Raw genomic sequence first — 18,043 nt, forward strand, 5'->3', positions numbered from 1 at the left:
AAGGATGGGGGATTTGACAGGCAGAGAGTGGGGGGCATCCAGGAGAACACAAGCCAAGGCTTGGGAGCTGCAACGTGTTTAGATGGTCAGGAGCAGTGAGAGGGTGGGGAGAAGAGGAAGGCTGGAGGTCTTGTTTGCAGTCAGATCATGAAAAGCCTTAAATAGTGGAGTCAAACCCCAAGAGTCTCAGCGCAGGGCTCAGCTCAGGAGACACCTCCTCCTGGAAGCCTCCAGGCCCGTGCGTCACCTGGGCTCCTGTCAAGGCAGCGACCATTTTGTTTTTCTAGGCTATGCCGCTGTCTGGTTCCCTGCTGCTCAGGGCCCATTCCTGAGGAGCTGCCTGGAGCTTTTGATATTCAGGGGAGTCTGGTCCAGGCCCTCTATGCAGCCAGTGAGTTCTTGAGGCCCAGGGCCAGGCCCAGACCCAGTGTGGTTCCTGTAAGCCTGTGGTTCACTTCCCTGGCCAGGCTGGAGCAAGAGACTGGGGTATCACTGGGCCCCAAATTCCAGAGGATCCAACCAGTAGATCAAAAAGGGAAGAAAGCCGAGCTGCAGTTCAGAGAGAAAATCCAGGTCAAGAGCCTGAAACCAGAGACACCGTGGTCCAGGCCCCACCCCACCACAGGGAATCCATTTCCAGTGGCCTTGGTGAAAGCAAGTCTGGCATCTCCAGGACCTGGTTCATCTCTGGTTTGGACCCAGGCAGGCTCTGAGATTGGGGTAGCAGGTGGGAAGAGAGGGCAGGGCAGGGGGCAGCCCGTCAGCCCCTGCCTCAGCCCTCCCCAGCCCCCCGGCCCCCTGGCTTCAGCTTCTCCAGGGTCCTGCTCACGGTGGACAGGCTGCTGCGGGCTCCTGCGGGAGAGACCAGGACAGGGCTTGCTGAGTAGACAGGTCCCGGGTCAGAGCCACCCAGAGGGACCCAGGGTCAGAGCGGGCTAGAATGGGGAGGGAGGGAGGCGCGGATTGTCAGAGTGGCCCTTCTGGAGGACAGCAGCATGATGTGGGTGTTAGAGGCAGGACTCAGGGCTGAAGGCCTGGTTTCTGGCCGCACCACTTCCCGGCTGCCTCACGTAATCTCCCTGTGCCTCAGTTGCCCCATATATAAAGTGGGGCTAATTATAGCACCTGCCTCATATGGCTGTTCTGGGAATGAAACAAATTAACACATGTAAAGTGCTTGGCAGGGTGTCTGGAATGGAAGCTTCTGCTGAGCACTAAGCACTGCCACTGGCTGCAGACACTGAGGGTGGAGGCGTCTTTGAGAAACTCTTGCTCTGGCATCTTCCAGTGTGTGGGGATGAGGGAGGAGGGAGATGCCCAGTTTCAGGTACCAGCTCTGAGAGTTGGATTCCACAATGGGAGAGGAGAGTGAGAAAATAAGCGGGCATGGGGCCTAGGGGAGGGAAGGGGGCAGTGTGGTGCCATGCTGGGCCTGACAGAGAAACCCTGGGGACCAGAGGAGCTGAGCTCAGCTGGGAGCAAGAAGGGTTTTGACTAAGCTCATGGAAGAAATACCCAACGCTGCTGCTTCCCTGTGATTGGAGAAGTCCCCTCTGCACTTCCCTCAAGGTTTCTCTGGGGCCCCACAGAGCTGTGTACCCAGAGGGGGAAGATGGCAGATGGGCTCTGGGATTTCTGGAACTTACCTTCTTTATTACCATTGGCGCTGGATCTTCCTTCCCCGTGGTCTGGCCCTGGCTGGGGGTGGATTCTCAGGCTCCCTGTAGGATGAGACCACCCCAAGCCCCCTGGTTACCAAGCCATTCTCAGGTCAAGTCCAGCTTTGGGAAGGGAAGTCCTTCCTGTTGTCTACTCTCCATCCCTGCTGCTGTCTTTGCTCCACTACATTCCTTTACGTCTCCCACATGATCTGAGCTGATCTGGGGAGAGGAGCGAAGGTGGAAGAAATGGGCCCTGGAAGGAGAAGGTGGCAGATTTTTAAGGAGGTGGAGGTCCCGGGGAGACCCAGGGATACGTAGCCCCACAGGATTGATGGAGCTGGGAGCACGTATGTGGGGAGCTGAGAAGAGGAGGGGAGCTGTACAAGGGTCCTAAGGTCTCACACGCAGCCAGTACCAGCGACACATGTGGGCTCGGCTCCACTGCAGAGTGGGCCACAGACTTACAAACAAAGTGTCTCACCCAGTCCTTGGCAGGGGGGTCTGCTGGGGGCCGGGGAGAGGACTCACCTATCGTAGGCAAGATGTGGTCCAGGTTGAACCGAGCCTTCAGGAAGGGGTAGGCCAAGACGAGGAGCCCTGAGAAGAGAGACGCAGAGGGGTTCCGTGATGGGGAGGGAGGCTGTTTAGTCCGAGCTGCGTGAAGCTGTGGGCTGTGAGCCTGGGGGTGGATTATGGGTGAGCATGGGAGGAACCCCAGTGGCAGGGTTGGGACTGTGGGTGTGTAAATGCAGCCTGTGAGTGTGTGCGTGGCAGGTTCCCCAATACCCGGCCCCAGGAGGGGTTGGGGAGCAGTGCCTTCTGCGGAAGGGGCTACAGGCTGTGAAGGCCCAGGCTCCCGGCTCCACACTGCCCAGGTGATGAGCAGGTTGGCCTTCTTCCTTCCCAGCTGGCTGGAAATGGGCCCACTGACACTCCCCAACTCTCTGATGCCCCACCCTCCCCTAGGGCCCCCAGGGCAGGACTGGGGGTGCTCCTCATGTGCTCCTTTTCACCCAGACCTGGGGAGGGGGTAGCAGAAGAGCGGGTCCTGCTCCGCCCACTCCCAAGGGTCTGTGGCCCTTGGCCTGAGTTCGCAGGTACAGATGCCCAGAGCCCACCAGCCTCGTGCTTCTGGTTCTGCTTGTGGCCCAGGGTGGCGGAGTGGGGCGAGGGATGGTACCCAACACCGCTGTGGGGAGGTGAGTGGGACTGGCCCAGATAGACGGATAGATGGCTGGACAGACAGATCTGCTGCTGTGACATTTGGGAAAAGAAAAGGAAGCCCTCTCTCTGAGCTGGATCCTGTCCTGGCTCAAGGAGGGTCCCACAGAGAACTCTGTCCTCTTCCACCTGCCCCCCATCAACTCAGCCCCAGCAGGCTTATGAGTCCCACACTAACCCAAGAGCCCAGGGCTTGGGACTGGGAGCCGGAGCTGGAGTAGCCCAAGAGGTGGTCGCCAGCGCCTCCTCCACACCTCCTGACCCCTGCAGTGCACTGCAGGAATCTCACCCCAATCTCCCTCTCCCTCCCTGTGCCCCCCATGGCTGCCTTGCTCACACCTCTTGCTTCCATCCTCCCCAACCATATTCCTGATTACCCAGCTCTTGCCTCCATTTCTCGTTCACCTGACCATGGCCCCGGCTCCCTCTCCGAGCCCAGCACCTGCTCACCCAGAGCAGCGGCACCAATAAAGATTCCACCCACGGCAGCTGCAGCTTTGGACACGGAGACACCAATGATGATGCTGCCGGCCACCAGGCCGAGGGCCACGCAGGCCAGCTGCAGGCAGCGGAAGTCTCTGCTGCTGATGGGGATGTCCATGCAGGCCCACCCGGGGCACAGTCTCCAGCCAGCGGAGCCTTTTCCCCCGAAGAGCCCTGGAGGTCTCAGTCCTCTCGGATGTCTCCTTGCTGGAGCTCCACCTTTAGGGAGGGAGTTTCTGGGCAGTAAGATTCTGGGCTGGTAACCCTTGGCTTTATCTGCAACCCTATCCGACAATAGTCTTAGCTAGGATCTCTCCCAGGTCGCCCCAGCTTACTCTTCCTCCCCTAAAGGCCCCTGAAGCTGGAAGCCACTCTTGGAACTTCTGCCTGGTCACATCCTGCCTTGGCTGCCAGAGTTCTGGAGAGCTGGGACTGCCCCACGGGGTCCTGCCCTGTCAGCCTCCTCTCGGGAGAGCTCAGCCCGAGCTCCCCTGCCCAGGACCTCCTGCCCCAGCTCCCTGGAGCCTGCTCAGCTGCCACTGAGCCTCGGCCTATTAAAGTTTAAAGCAATGGAGGTGGGAGGGGGGAGTGGTCCAGAGGACGAGGCTTCCTCAGAGATGCAGGCGGCAGGAGGTGCTGAGTTATTTATGAGGTTGCAATGTGAGCTGCTGCCCACAGGCCCACTAGGGCAGTCAGCCCAGGTTCCACTGTTGGTCCTGTACGGGGCAGGATGAGTGGGTGGCTTCACATGCGGCTCGGCAGTCACAGACGTGAGGAGACTCCTTGGCCACATGCTCAGGACCCACTCTGCTGTCCCTTTGGTTGGAGGTGCACCTGGGGGCCTCTGCTTGGGGACTCAGAGAGAGACAGAGGCATGGAAGGAGACCTGGACGAGGCTCAGGAGACAGGAACAGCGATGGGGACAGGAGGAGGAGTGGGAGAGGGTCCTTCCAAGTCCCCTCGCTAACCCCGCCTCTCTCCCCTCCCCGCTCCCATCAACCTCTGGGCCCCCAGGCAGGGCTGAGAGGTCCTAGTTTGAGGACGATCTTAGGCGACTCTCTTCTCCTCAGGTAGGCGTCCTTTCAGTTGCCAGTGGGCTGAGAAGGTGAGCCCTTCCATCTGCCTTGGGATCCTGGGCGGGGGGCTGACAGGGAAGAACAGTGGTGGGTGCAGGGGTGGGAGGAAACACATGCAAGCTAGGGGCCTAGGGTTGGGAAGAGGAACTGGCAGGGGCTGGGTGTCAGCAGTCGGGGTCAGGAGACAGGGGCAACGCCGGCGCCTCCTGACCTCTGGGCTGAGCTGTGCCCAGCCTGTCTGACCTACTTGCAGAAGCCACCAAGTCAAGGCCGGGCAGCGGTAACCCAGCCCAGCCTGGCCCCGCACCCCAGTGCTAGCCCTCAGCACTAACTGCATTCTCTGGCCGTTAATGAATCAGCACAGTTCCCAGGGTCCCATCACCAGCCCCACTGGCCTCTCTTTAGATCTCCAGTCTCTCCGCTCCATGTCTGCCATCCGATGCAGCCAGGCCCAAGGCCTCTGGCCTCCACCTGCCTCCACAGCTCCTCCTGCTCCCGGCACCCCCCTTCTCCTCTGCGGCCCTTCTGCTGAGTGTGTACCTGGCCTCTGCCATCTGGAGAACCCTCATCCTGCAGAACCCTGCTTGGGCAGCCCCAACTCTGCAGAGCCATTCCTGATGGCACCTGATGGCTGCATCCCCACACGGAAGTGCCTGCCACCTGTCCCTGCACTCTGTCTCCTCTGTACATGGTGAGCCCCCTGAGGACAGGTTCAGGGAGTGAGCACCACTGAATGGCTAGTGGGCACCTGGGCTGGGCTTCTGGACACAAGGACAGAGCTCAGGGAGGGCTTGGACCTGTACGACCACCTTGGGTTGGCAAAGAGGAGGGCCGCGGGCACCATGGGACCTCTGTCTCTAACAGGAGACTTTCCTGGGTGGGGGTAGGGTCCTGGGAAGGCCAGGGTCATCTGACTGAGCTTCAGCTGAGGGAAGGCCCTGTCAGGAAGCCGGAGTGAGGCCTGGGAGGGGACACGTGTGAACTCAAAGGTGTGAAGAGAGGAGGGGTGACCGCAGAGCACCGATGGGCCCCAGGGCCGTGTTCCCAGCCCCCATACGAGGAAGGCCCTGGAGGTGGTGTCCCAGCCACAGCTGCTGCTGCCAACATCCCCTGTGCCTCTCGCCAGGATGAGGCCTGATTATTCCTCTAATTAGGCATCAAATGACAACCCATGTCTCTGTCACACATAATTTATCCCCCACTGACTAGTTTTAGAAGGAGCCATCAAAATAGTTGTCCATGAAAACGTGTTCCTGAGACATGAAGCTTTGGGAACCTGAACACCCTCCACCATGCCCCCGGCCCCTATTAAGTGTTTGCATAACTCTGGCCGGGCAGGGCCTGTGCCGGCTCCTCTCCTGGTGTCAGGCTGAGGGCGACGCTCCCATATCATCAGCAAGACAGAGGCTCCCCGGCCACATCTCCGAGGTGGGAACGTTGCACTGTGGGACTCACTTTGCTCATCTGGTGAATGGGGATGGGGATGGCAGGGGCCAGAGTCAGGGGTGCCTGCGCATGGTGAGTTTCAGATTCCAGAACACCCTGACCTCTAAAAACTGGAGACAAATTCTAAATTAGAGTTTTCCTTTGACACTGTAAATCCCTCAGGGCACAGGGGCAGAGCAGAGCATATGGAGGAGAGATGCACTAAGCCACCATCAGTTACAAGATCACAGGACCTCCCAGCTCCTTTCCAGAACAGATGGGGAAACCAAGACATGGGGAGGGGGAAGGACGGCTTCAGAGTCCATGATGGAACCCAACGTCCAGATTCCCCGCTCAGCTGGGAAGTACGCTAGCACATCTCTAAATTATCTTATTTGAGGTGGGAGGAATTGGCAACCCCATCATCAGAGGGAGACATGGTATTCAGAAGAATCAGTTGAGGCCTGCGTTGTTCCCATGTGACAGGAGGGTCACTAAAGGCTACTGGAAACCTGTGACACCTGCTCCTCTGTTGATTACAAATGTAGAGAGGGAGACTTGCCAATTCTCTCCTGAATACTGGCCGTACCAGCTCTGAAAAAGAAAGTGCACGCTTGCCCTTGGGTGATGAGCTTACTGGCACAGGTGGATGAGATGGGAGCCCAAGGCTCTAGAGCCTGACCACCCCACACATCCCCATCCCCACGCTCAGAGCCCTCCTAGCTGAAGCCTTGGTCCTCCAGGCCCCCGGATCCAGAGTGTGGCTAGGCCGTGAGTCACTGCTGAATTCTGTCACAAAATCTCTTTGTCTGACAGGGAGGCCAGGGCTGGAGGGTGCCTGCCTAGGCTCTCTCCTTCCCAGAAGCACCAAGTCCAAGGTGGCATGGGGGTGGGGAGAAAGAGTGGGTGAAAAGGCCTCAGCTTGGTTTAGTTCTGTTTATTTTCCTTGAGGGGTGAGGACCCTGGAAAAGAGCTTGATTAATTCACTGATCCCCTGGGGGACAGGCAGCTTTCCCGGACTGTTTAGAAGCTGAAGTCGGGGAAGTGGCTTCCAAGGCAACTGCTACCATGGCAACAAGAGTGCCAGCCGTGGGGGGACCTTGCTTCTCACTGCTCCCCTCAGACCTCAGCAGCTGGAGCAGTTGGCATGGGACTAGGGCACTGCTGTTCACCGAGCTGGATCTGGAGAGGGGCAGTCAGCCAGAAGGGAGGAGGGGCCCTCAGAGCTCAGGCAGGTGGACACCTGGAGGGAGAAAGACTCCATCCCTGTACCTGAGTCCCCAGACGGAGCTCAGACAGGAGTCCTCAGGGTCCACTTGAATCAGGACGGGCTGGGGCCGAGGCCTGCCGAGACTGGATTTGAGGCAAGAAGCCTGAGGTCCAGGACACTCCAGCCCTCTCCTAAGGGCAGCCCGCACGTGAGCCCTAGAGCTGGGGCTCTGGCTGCCACAGTTCCAGGCCCCAGAGCCTCCCTCAGCATGTCTGCCTCTGCCCAGCAGAGCCAGGCACATGGCCTGGTCCCCAGAAAGAGCAAGGGACTTCCCAAGGTCACCTAGTGAACAGTGGTAGAGGAAGGACTAGGACCCAGGGCCCCAGTCCCCAACCTGGCTCTTCCCGTGGCGTAACAGCTGCCCCGTGGGGACAGGGGCCCTGCCAGCAGGAGGATCCCACAAAGGGCCAGAGGCCAGCCCCGTGTGGAAAGGCCAGACACATCTCCACCCACACAAGCCAAGAAGAAGCTTTCCTCATCTCCATCACTGGGGCCCAGTTGAGCAATTCTGCCCCAGGAGACAACAATAAAAGTAACTACAACCATCACGGCTACTGTAATATTTATTGAGCACTTACTATGTGTGCTTGGAACTGCTCTAAACACTTTACATTTATTTATTTGTAACTTTCACAGTAGCACCACGAGGTAAGCACTAGCCTGCCCAATTTTTGGTTTAAGAAACTGAGACCCTCAGAGATTATGTAACTTGCCCAGAGCCCAAGGCCAGTAAGTGGAAGAGCTGGGATTTGAACCCAGGTAGCACAGCTCTGGGTATCAGGTCTCTCTGGGAAGCATTCCAGTTCTACCTTCCTAGCTCTACAGCTGTGGGCAAGCTATTTTTTTCCTTTTTCTGCTTGGTTTTTCATGTTAAGTGGGGTGAAATAGCACCTTACCTCATATAACTGCTCTGAGAATTAAATGAGATAATGCCTGTGAGCTTCTCAGAAAGTATTTACTTAGTAAGTGCACAATAATGCCAGCAAAACCCAAGTAGGCACAGTAGCATTTAAGCAGAGCTGTGGATGAGAGAGGCCTTGCCAGGTGGACCTGGGGAGTGGGATGGGTGGAATACTCGGGTCCAGGAAGCTCCTGTAAGTCACGTCCCTGCTGGGCCAACCTGGAGGATTGACCAGGGTGGGGCTGGAGTCCAGAGACAAAAGCCACACCCTGGTTCCCAGTCCCCAGGGACAAGGAGACTTTGGGTCAAAAGGCTGAGATTCTGCAGGCCAATTTATCCAGCCCATCCCACACCGGGTAGATGAAGAGGGGATGTGAGGATGGTAAGGGTTCCTGCAAAGGAAGGACCATCAACAAAAAGTATGTCCTCGTTGACATGGAGGATTCACAGTGCAGAACACCTGGCAGCCTGGCCCGTGACCTGCGCCCACAGGGAAGAGCCCCGCACCCCATCTCGGCTCTCTGCTCCCCCAGGGAGCAACGCTGGCAGCAGCGCCCAGTCTTCTGCCCTGACACTCAGACCTCCCTCTGCCACCTCCTTGGGAATTTCTAAAGGCCCTCCCCATACAGTCCTCTGAGTCTGGTTCTGAGGATTACTAAGGCAACGCGCACAGAAGCCTTCTGCTCCAAGAACATGAGGACTGTGGATGGAGGCGCCATTTTTCTTTGTTACTAACTCTGGCAGGACAAGCACAGTCCTAGGCACAGGATGGAGCCTCAAGAAAGGCTTAGTGCTGCTTCAGACAGACGGGACTCTGCTCCACGGGTGGGTGGGCTGGGCTGGGTACAGGGCACGCCTGTTAAAGTGCTTTTTGAAGCCAGCTTGTGTGACGGTTGCTGACACAGCCTCTTCCACTGGATAGGGAGATCCTAAAAGGCAGAGGCTGTTTCCCACTTATCTCTGGGTCCTGGCACAGAAAAGGAGATTGACAAATGTTTGATGAATTTCATTTCTTCACCTAAAAAAGAGAAGCAATGATCTCTCCTTCACCTTGTGCTATATTCAGAGGTCTCTACAAGGGGCACCCCCCCTCGGCTGGACCCAGCCCCTCTCTAGAAGGCCTGTCTCCTTCTCAGGGTTGCAGGTGAAGAAAGGACCACCAGGAAGGCACTAGAATTTAAAAGTTTTATTAAAATAAGCACAATGCATAATAGCATCCTTGTGTTTTAAAAACATCTGACATATGCAAATCGATTTTCTTAGATAACTAAGCAGCTCAGTTGATGCTCAGCTATCAGCTCCCCAGCAGAAGGCACTACATGGCTCAGACCATGGTGGTGGGCAGCCTCTGGACTGGCTCCACATCAGGCACAGAGCTCCTCAGTGCCCCAGACCTGCGCTGCCCTCCACACCAGGCTCGAGAAAGGTAGCAGCAGACACACTGGTCTCTAAGTCACTCATCATCTGAACAGCTTAAAACCAGTTAGAGTAACAGGAAATAGCTCATTAAAACCTTCCAAATGCATGGAAATTCAGGAGAGAAGAGTGAACCCTAAGAGCTCTGGAAAGTCCATGGGCTCACAGTGGGAGCTTAAATTCTCATCTTTGTCAGAAGAGCACGGTTAGAAAAAATGCCAAATATTGTAAAAAACGGACTACTACTGACTTCAGCAGCAATCAAACAAGGAAGAGGATGATAAATGACGGACACATTTTGGTCATGGCAAAGAAAGATTATGTGCTTCTCTGAGCTATCGACTGGAAGACTGATCTGGCTTCCTGAATGCAGAAGGCTCCCTGCCCTTCCCTGAATTGAGGGGATGGCTTCCCTCAGCCAAGGGGGAGGACGTCCGGAGGACAGAGGAAGGTGGAAGGACCGCCAGAGGCAGGTGACAGTGCAGAGATAGGGAAGAGCCTCTGTCAACTGACGCTTCTCAAGCCTGGCTCCCTGAAGGCCGCAGCCCCAGCCGGTGAGAGTGGGCTGGATCCTCCATCCGCAGGCCGCAGGCGGGTGAGCAGGTGGGCAGGAGCCCAGTAAAGAGATGTCCCTGCCGCAGGCGATTATGCAAAGTGACAAGTGATAGTTTCCCTTTCAAAGACAACCCCTTCAGAAAAGGCTTTTTCCTTGAGGGCTCTGGGGAAAGGAGGACGAGAGCCTTTGTGGATGAAAAGGCCTGGATGGAGCCGCAGAGCAGGCCCCTCACAGGTTTCCAGTGGGGCCAGGCCTGGGGCCCGGAGTGGGACAGAGCGCTGTGGGTGCCGGGCTCGGTTGCGTGTCTCCACTGCGGCCTGCCTGGGCCAGCGCCCTCCGGCGGGCCAGGCGTGACTTGGATGGAGGGGAAAGCTTCACGGAGCAGAGGCCCTCAGCCAGCGCCTCTGACTCCTTCGCCAGTTCATTCTCCTCGTGCTGAGACAGCTGGCGGTTAAGGGCGATGGCCTCGGCCGCAAAGAGCGTCAGGTCCATTGTGCTGCTATTTCTGCAGGGATGGGGGGAGCAGAGAAGAGAGGGAGGGAGGGCTCAGTGGGGTCCGCCAGCCAGCTCCTCGACACCCGCACCAGTTGCTGCGGTTCTATGCTCCCACTGGATTTTTCTGAGCTGGCACAGGCTGCTCTCTGAAGAAGTTTTTGCATGGGTTTGGAATCTGACTTCACTGGGGCTGGAAAGGCTTTGAGCCTCAAGGACAGTCTCTGGACTTAAGAGTTGGGACAAACGCCGCCTTCCAGCCAGAGCCCCCTCTTCTGAGCCCTGCACATGCTCTACCAGAGGAAGGGTCACGGCACTTGAAACTCACCCACGTATAGCCCTCTCCCCCGTCAGGACAGGGGGCTCCAAGAGCAGGGGCTGTGCCTTTACATCTGTGTCCCCAGAACCCAGCTCAGGGCTAGCATGTAACGGGCACTCTGGGTTTGCTGAATCAGTTTTCTAAGGTGGATCTGAGGTTTGGAGCCTCAAGGCATCTGGATGCAGCTCTAAAGAATCAGGGAGGAACCCAAGCTGGGCTCAAATGAACTGTGACTATAAAGGTGTAATACTTCCGTTTAACTCCCGGAAACTGGCCAGGAGGTTGGTTCCCAGAGGGCTTCCCATGAGGCTTTATTTAGCCCTGGCCCTTGGGGAATAGGGAGTGCTCACTGGGAACATGATCTAGTGTTCAAAGGCACTAGAGTCAAACACATCTGGGTTCAAAGTCCCACTCCCTAGGCTACTGTGTAGCCTTGAGTAAGTTAAATTGATTTATCTATTCCTCAGTTTTCTCATCTATAAAATGGGGCAATAGGAGCACCTCTCTTTTAAATGTATCGTAAAGCTTATGAGATTCAATATATGTAAAGCCCTTAGTACGATACCTGGTGGGTGGTTAAGTATTTCCTATACAGTGGCCATTATTATTGTTTGTCTAGTAGTGTATATGACACTTGGTCCCTCTACCTTACAAGGCCCCAGGTTCCTGCTACTTTCACCAACCCGCAGCAGTAGAAGGAAACCTTGGTATGCTTGGGGCTGTAAATAGTGATTTCCAGTTAGGATTCATGTGGATCCACAAAACAGGTTATTCTCCTACAAACAGCCTAAGGCGGGATCTTAAAGATGCTGGGGCAGGGGAAGCCATCCAGGTGGGAGAAGAGAAGAGAGGGAGCCAGACCTAGTGTAGAGGGAGACAAGGAAGAGGAGCGAGGAGAGGGAGGCCAGGAGCCCATTCAGGAAGAGGATACCTGAGCCTAGAGATGGGCTCCCCGTCCCCCATGGGGGGATGGGCCCCAATGTGGCTGAGAGCTTGAGGGGAAAGTCAAAGCCAAGTGAGGAAGGGCGTGGAGTGCAGCAGGAGCATTTACCTCTGGAGGACTTGCGGCGTGGGGAGTCCCCTTTCTGGAGCTTGCTAGAATGGGAAGGACAGATGTGTGGGTAAGCGCTGCTCCCTCTTTCAAGAGCTGCCCCCACCCAAGCCAGCGGAGTGGGTAGGTTACTAGAGGCTTGGGCCCAGCACAGGGACTTGCCCATGCGTGACTGCAGGGTCAGACCTTCCAAGGAGACAGAAAGCAAGGTACAGCCCCCAACCCAGCTGCCTCTGCATGGGGAGCCCTCTCTTTACCTGGCAAAGTCATAATCACCCTCCGAGACCTAGCTCCAGGGTCACTTCCCCCATGAGACAGTCCCTCTTCCTTGCTGCCCCCCAACCCGTCCCAAGCAGAGGTGGGTCCTTGTCCTTTGGTGCCCTGAACACTTTTTTTTTTTTTTTTTTTGCGGTACGTGGGCCTCTCACCATTGTGGCCTCTCCCGTTGCGGAGCACAGGCTCTGGACACGCAGGTTCAGCGGCCATGGCTCACGGGCCCAGCCGCTCCGCGGCATGTGGGATCCTCTCAGACCGGGGCACGAACCTGTGTCCCCTGCATCGGCAGGCGGACTCTCAACCACTGCGCCACCAGAGAAGCCCCTGAACACTTTTGATAACACTTTTGTCGTACTATCCTATCATTTATTCCCTTGGTTCCCTCTCCCCATCAGAACATGAAGACAGGGCTTGGGTCTCGCTCCTCCCACTACTGCCAGTGTCTGGCATGTGGTAAGTGTTCAGTGGTGCAGCACTTAGGTGGCTACAGCAGCTCTTGGGTGGTTGGGAATCAGCCACTTGGAGACCCATGGATTGGGTTCCCACCTGTAACTGGGGCTGGCAACGCTTAATTCCTTCCACTGTCAGGGCCACTGAGGCTGGCTAGGGACTGGCAGACCAAGAAGACACAGTACATCACAGAAGGTTTGGCAGACCCCTTGGAGGGACAGAGGTCTCGTATCATGATTAACTGAGGAGGATGGTTAAAATGTTTTCTAGTGAAGACGTGGAGCCTTCCTGTGGGGAAAACACCAGCCTTTGCCTTTCAGGAAAGCTGCAGCCAGACCCCAGCAGCACAAGGGGAACCTATGAGCCCCCAATGCAGCTGCACAGCAAGCAGGGTGGAAAGGGCTTGTTTCTGCGTGCTCTCAGCTAACGAAATTTCTGTATAAGGGGATGCTGCTGCCGTCCGGGCTGCTCCCTCTGCTGTGTGCCTCTGCCAATAGTGGGACGCACATGGAGAATCTTCTAGAGGCCTCTTCCATTCCAGAGGGGCATGGGCCGCCTGGGGCTTAGTCTGCGGCCAAGGTTAGAGCCGAGTCAGTGATATCTGTAAGGCGCTCGGTGTGGGGTTAGGCCAGGGGTCAGTTCAGTTCTACGTGCACAGGGGTTGAAGCTGCCATCTGGCTCCCTCCAGCTGAGATCAGCCACGGGGGTGTGAGAGCTTCCTCATGCCTTGCTGCAGCCCTGAAGAGGTGGACGCCCCCACCCCCCCAACCAGTCACTCACCCCCTGCACCCACGGGTGCTGCAGAACTTGGGCGGCACTCAGTCTCTGTTTCACGTCTCGAACCAGGAGCCTGGAGATGAGGTCTTTGGCCTCGTTGGAGATATGAGCCCAGTCCTTGTCCGGAAACTCATACTTCCCTTCCTGGATGCTCTCAAACAGCTTGTTCTAGGTAAAGAAGGTTCCTACTGAGGCCACACTGGCCAGGGGATGGGCAGGGTGTGCCTGTCACGGTCTGATCATGTGGGTCCAATCGACCTCAGCTGCACCTGCAGCTAGCGGCCTGGGTATTTCCCAGACTAGGGCCCCTTCCCCAACCCCCACCCTCCCCTAAATCATCCAACCACACAGAACGCCCTGGGTGGGTGGGATGGCGATGCTACTTGGGGGGCCAGGTGGGTGATAAGTGAGGAATGTCAACTAGAGAACAATGCCCAATTCCTCAGCCTTTCATCCAGGGCCCTCCATCCAGATGACCGGGCTCATCTCCCGCCACCAGAATCCTTATCCTTCCTCTTCCTCCCTCAACATACACCACTGTTTCAAACCTCCTATCTTTGCTCGTGCTGTTCCTTCTGCTTGCATTTCTTGCCTCTCTTCCCCTCCTGGAGGGGGCCAGACTCCTCCTTTGAGACTCACTCAGCTCAGGAATGATATTCTCTAACAATCCTCCCCTGAACTCCTCTCTGGGCTGAGGGCCTGATGATCTCCATCTCACCTGGTGGCTGCTCTTGGACTGAGAGGGAAAGGCACGATACACCCCATTCCAGATCAGGCACAATCACCAAGCCCAGTCCTGCTTGGCCTCCCCCAGCCGCCTGACCTCCCAGCAGGCTCTGTGCTCACCTGGCACACTGTGCAGACCTCTCCCCGGTCCCAGCCACAGTCGGCTCCGCAGTGACCCACAAAGGGCGGGTAGCCACTCAGCATGATGTAGAGGACCACACCCAGGCTCCACAGGTCACAGCGCTTGTCGTAAAAAGTGGCCTTATCCGTGAAGACTTCTACCACCTCAGGGGCCATATATTCTGCAGAGCCACACTGGGTGGGGCCAGAGGTGGAGAGGGGGAAATGGCAGAGAAGAGAGAGGCTTAGTCACAGGGAGGGGACTGTAATGGGACTTGAGCAACAGGATGGAGTTGCAGAGTAAGAAGCTGTCGAGAAAGTCATCCAGAGAGCTTGACTGGTGCCACCCAGGCACTTAGAAAAGCTGGGCCACTGGACATTTGTAAACTGAGTCCTACCATTCCCCACAATCCACAGGACCAGTTAGTTCCAGGTCACCTTCTTATCTTCTCAGGTCCTTCTCCAGTAGGCAGAGACCCTTGGTCAAGAAGCTCTAGGAATCTCTCCCTGCCCTGGCTCTCTGTAAACAGTCACTCAATGAGCAGGTACTTCAATGTACCAGGAGCATAGCTCTTGGGAGGAGATCCAATTCCATAAAGCAAGGCTTTCTTTCTTTCTTTTTCTTTTTATAAATTTATTTATTTATTTTAAGCTGAGTTGGGTCTTTGCTGCTGCGCGCGGGCTTTTCTCTAGTTGCAGCGAGTGGGGGCTACTCTTGGTTGTGGTGTGCGGGCTTCTCACTGCGGTGGCTTCTCTTGTTGCGGAGCACGGGCTCTAGGCATGCGGGCTTCAGTAGTTGTGGCTCACGGGCTCTAGAGCACAGGCTCAGTAGTTGTGGCACACGGGCTTAGTTGCTCCATGGCATGTGGGATCTTCCCGGACCAGGGATCAAACCTGTGTCCCCTGCACTGGCAGGTGGATTCTTAACCGCTGCGCCACCAGGGAAGCCCAGCAAGGATTTCTTAAAGTGAAGTCCTGCCAAGCTTCCCTGCTAGCTTTGAGCATGGAATAATAAGAATTTAGAATTAAGAGACCATCAAAGCTAGGAGAGGTCTTAGAACAAAGCTGATCTCCTCACTTCTCCCATTTATGGATGGGAAAACCAAGGACTAGAATGGGACAGGGATTTGTTCAAGCACATCAGTGGCAAACCCAGGTCAAGAATCCAGGATTCCTTCCTCCCATACTTGCATAGAAGACTGCTGATAAAAACAAAACAAACTCTTTTTGCTTCCCTCTTCATTATTTCAGGCTCACCAGGAGGCAACCCTCCCCCCAGCCCTGCAACATACACAACTAATTTGATGGGAAGATGGTGAGTGGAGAAAGGACATTTTCTTTGTTATTGGCAATTAGAGTTAATGACTTTGAGAATAAGGTAGCTCAGTGTAGTAGAAGCTAATATAGAGACATCTCTAATAATGTTGCTTAGAATGAGACATGGGCGTATTTAAAAACGTCTTAAAAAAAGATTATTAGGGACTTCCGTGGTGGCACAGTGGTTAAGAATCCGCCTGCCAATGCAGGGGACATGGGTTTGAGCCCTGGTCCGGGAAGATCCCACATGCTGCAGAGCAACTAAGCTCATGCGCCACAACTGCTGAGCCTGCGTGCTGCAACTACTGAGCCCACGTGCTGCAACAAAGAGTAGCCCCCTGCTTGTCGCAACTTGAGAAAGCCCGTGCACAGCAACGAAGGCCCAATGCAGCCAAAAAAAAAAAAAAAAAAAAAAAGGAAAACTCACTTTTGAAGTGTGCAAATCTCAAAAGAATTATAATAATTATAGTATATCCAGTATGTACAAGAGATGTCTTAGGAAGAAATAGCTCCCAGCAGCACCATCTGGGCAGGAAATGGGAAGTGAGAGAAGCAACAGGATAACTCAGCCAGGCCCTTAGGTGCAAAGACCTCTCAGTTCTTGCCACAGAGGCCACACTCCCTAACCTTCACCATAGGTGGACGTGCCCTGACTCCGCCATGGGAATGGGAGCTGTCCACATGCTCATATGCAAAAGGGTGGGCCTGAGAGTAGTGTCTGTCTTCACCTGGGTCAGGAGTCAGGGCTCAGCCTGTTCTTATGGATATAATTTGTCTCATTAGCAGTGGACTCACCCCAAACTGAAAGCTCCAATGTCAGTTCCACTAGCACCTAAGCAGAGGAGGGGTGGGGGATGGGGGTGGTTGTTAAGATAGGAAGTGAGGCCAAACAACAACTCAGGCAGCAGCAGATACACTTGGTTTCCCTTCCTTAGCCCTCTGTTCTGGTCTCCAGAACATTAGGGACAGGAGCTCAGAAGGGGGCACAGGTGCCCAGCCATACATACTGGAGTGGTCAGCTCTGGTGTGGTTATGGGGGTACAGGAGTTGTTCAGTTTCACCCCACTGCCCAAGTCAAAGTCACAGATTTTCACCGGAGACACCTGAAACGGAAAGCAGGAAGCAAAGTTACAAATAGGAGCAGCCAAAGGGCGTGAGGAGACAGCGTGACTATGTGGGTACACTGCCACAGTGTGGCTGCCACGCTGAAGCCCAGCTTTACCTGGCAGTCATGTTTCCTCCTCTTGAGTGAACTAGAAATCACCTGAGGATTTGTCCTAAGGTGTCCTCTTCTCCATGTTCTTTCCTTGTTTCCCAACTAGGAGAAAATGTGTGCACTACATGGGGTCAGACTGTGGTTGTGAACTTCGTATAAGACAAGGAGCAAACCTATGGAACTCTTGCCAGCAATGTAGGTTGCAACTCAGAAGTTAGAGAAGTTAGCACGTATTCCTGAAAGACTCCTTGCAGCTCACTTACTGCAGGGCAAAGGAGTTTTGCATAAAACCCTTGACCACCTCAGGTGGCTTAGGGTGACCAACCTGTCTTTGCTTACTTGGGGTTTTGTTCGGTTTAGGCACCGGAAGTCCTGCATTCCAGGAAATCCCTCAGGCCCGAGCAAACTGGGATGGTTGGTCACTCTAGGCAGCATCAACATAGCAGCCCAGTCCACTGGGACTAGATGCTGCACCCGAGACTGCAGAGAGCATGAGTCATCTCTAGAGCCAAGTGGGAGGCGCTGTGTGCATGCAGGAGAATAGCCTGCGTGGTGGAGTAGCACAGTGAGCGAGTCAAAAGTGCTAGTCCCCGTTTGCCATTTACCTACTGCAGCTCCCACCTCTCTTTCTTTCCTCCCTCCCTTTTCTCTGCCTTTCATTCTAGCTTTCTTCTTTTCTTTTTCACTTAGCTTCTCTTTTTCATTGTGGTTAAAATATATATAACATAAACATGCCATTTTAACCATTTTCAAGTGTACAATTCAGTAGCATTATTACATTCATACTGTTGGGCAACCATTACCAGTATGTTTCCAAAACTATCACATCACATCTAACAGAAACTCTACCCATTAAGCAATAACTCCCCATTCCCCCTCTTTCCAGCCCCAGTAACATTTAATCTACTTTTCATCTCTATGAATTTGCCTATTCCAGGTATTTCACATAAGTGGAATCACACAAAATTTGTCCTTTTGTGTCTGGCTTATTTCATTTAGCATACTGGTTTCAAGGTTCATCCATGTGGTAGCATGCGTCAGAACTTCATTCTGTTTTACGGCTGAACAATATTCCATTATATAGATATACCACATTTTGTTCACCCATTCATCTGCTGATGGACACTTGGGCTGTTTCCAGCTTTGGCTATTATGACTAGTGCTGCTATGAACACTGATGTTCAAGTCTCTGTCTTCAACTCTTTTGGGTATATACACAGGGGTGGAATTGCTGAGTGCTATGGTAATGCTATGCTTAGCTTTTTGAGGAACTGCCAAACTGTCTTCCAC

At 54.9% G+C, this 18,043-nt stretch overlaps 2 protein-coding genes across 2 annotated transcripts in view; both read right to left on the reverse strand.

The window, feature by feature from the left end:
- Positions 1–772: 772 nt before the first annotated feature.
- KNCN (kinocilin) lies at positions 773–3,483 on the reverse strand. The gene is made up of 3 exons (XM_060083175.1): positions 3,333–3,483; positions 1,647–1,721; positions 773–852 (listed from the first exon to the last, which is right to left on the reverse strand). Exons 1-3 carry the CDS (start codon positions 3,481–3,483, stop codon positions 773–775), a joined length of 306 nt encoding a protein of 101 aa, XP_059939158.1.
- Positions 3,484–9,238: 5,755 nt separating this feature from the next.
- MKNK1 (MAPK interacting serine/threonine kinase 1) overlaps positions 9,239–18,043 on the reverse strand; it is a 43,083-nt gene continuing 34,278 nt past the window's right edge. Inside the window, exons 10-14 of the mRNA XM_060089762.1 lie at positions 16,545–16,640; positions 14,221–14,415; positions 13,378–13,542; positions 11,872–11,915; positions 9,239–10,514 (exon numbers count right to left, since the gene is read on the reverse strand). Coding sequence (XP_059945745.1) covers positions 10,238–10,514; positions 11,872–11,915; positions 13,378–13,542; positions 14,221–14,415; positions 16,545–16,640 — 777 coding nt within the window. The 3' untranslated portion in view covers positions 9,239–10,237. The remainder of the gene's footprint in view (positions 10,515–11,871; positions 11,916–13,377; positions 13,543–14,220; positions 14,416–16,544; positions 16,641–18,043) is intronic.

The sequence above is a fragment of the Mesoplodon densirostris genome, chromosome 2 (genome assembly GCF_025265405.1).
Source record: "Mesoplodon densirostris isolate mMesDen1 chromosome 2, mMesDen1 primary haplotype, whole genome shotgun sequence".
In the NCBI taxonomy this organism is placed as follows: domain Eukaryota; kingdom Metazoa; phylum Chordata; class Mammalia; order Artiodactyla; family Ziphiidae; genus Mesoplodon; species Mesoplodon densirostris.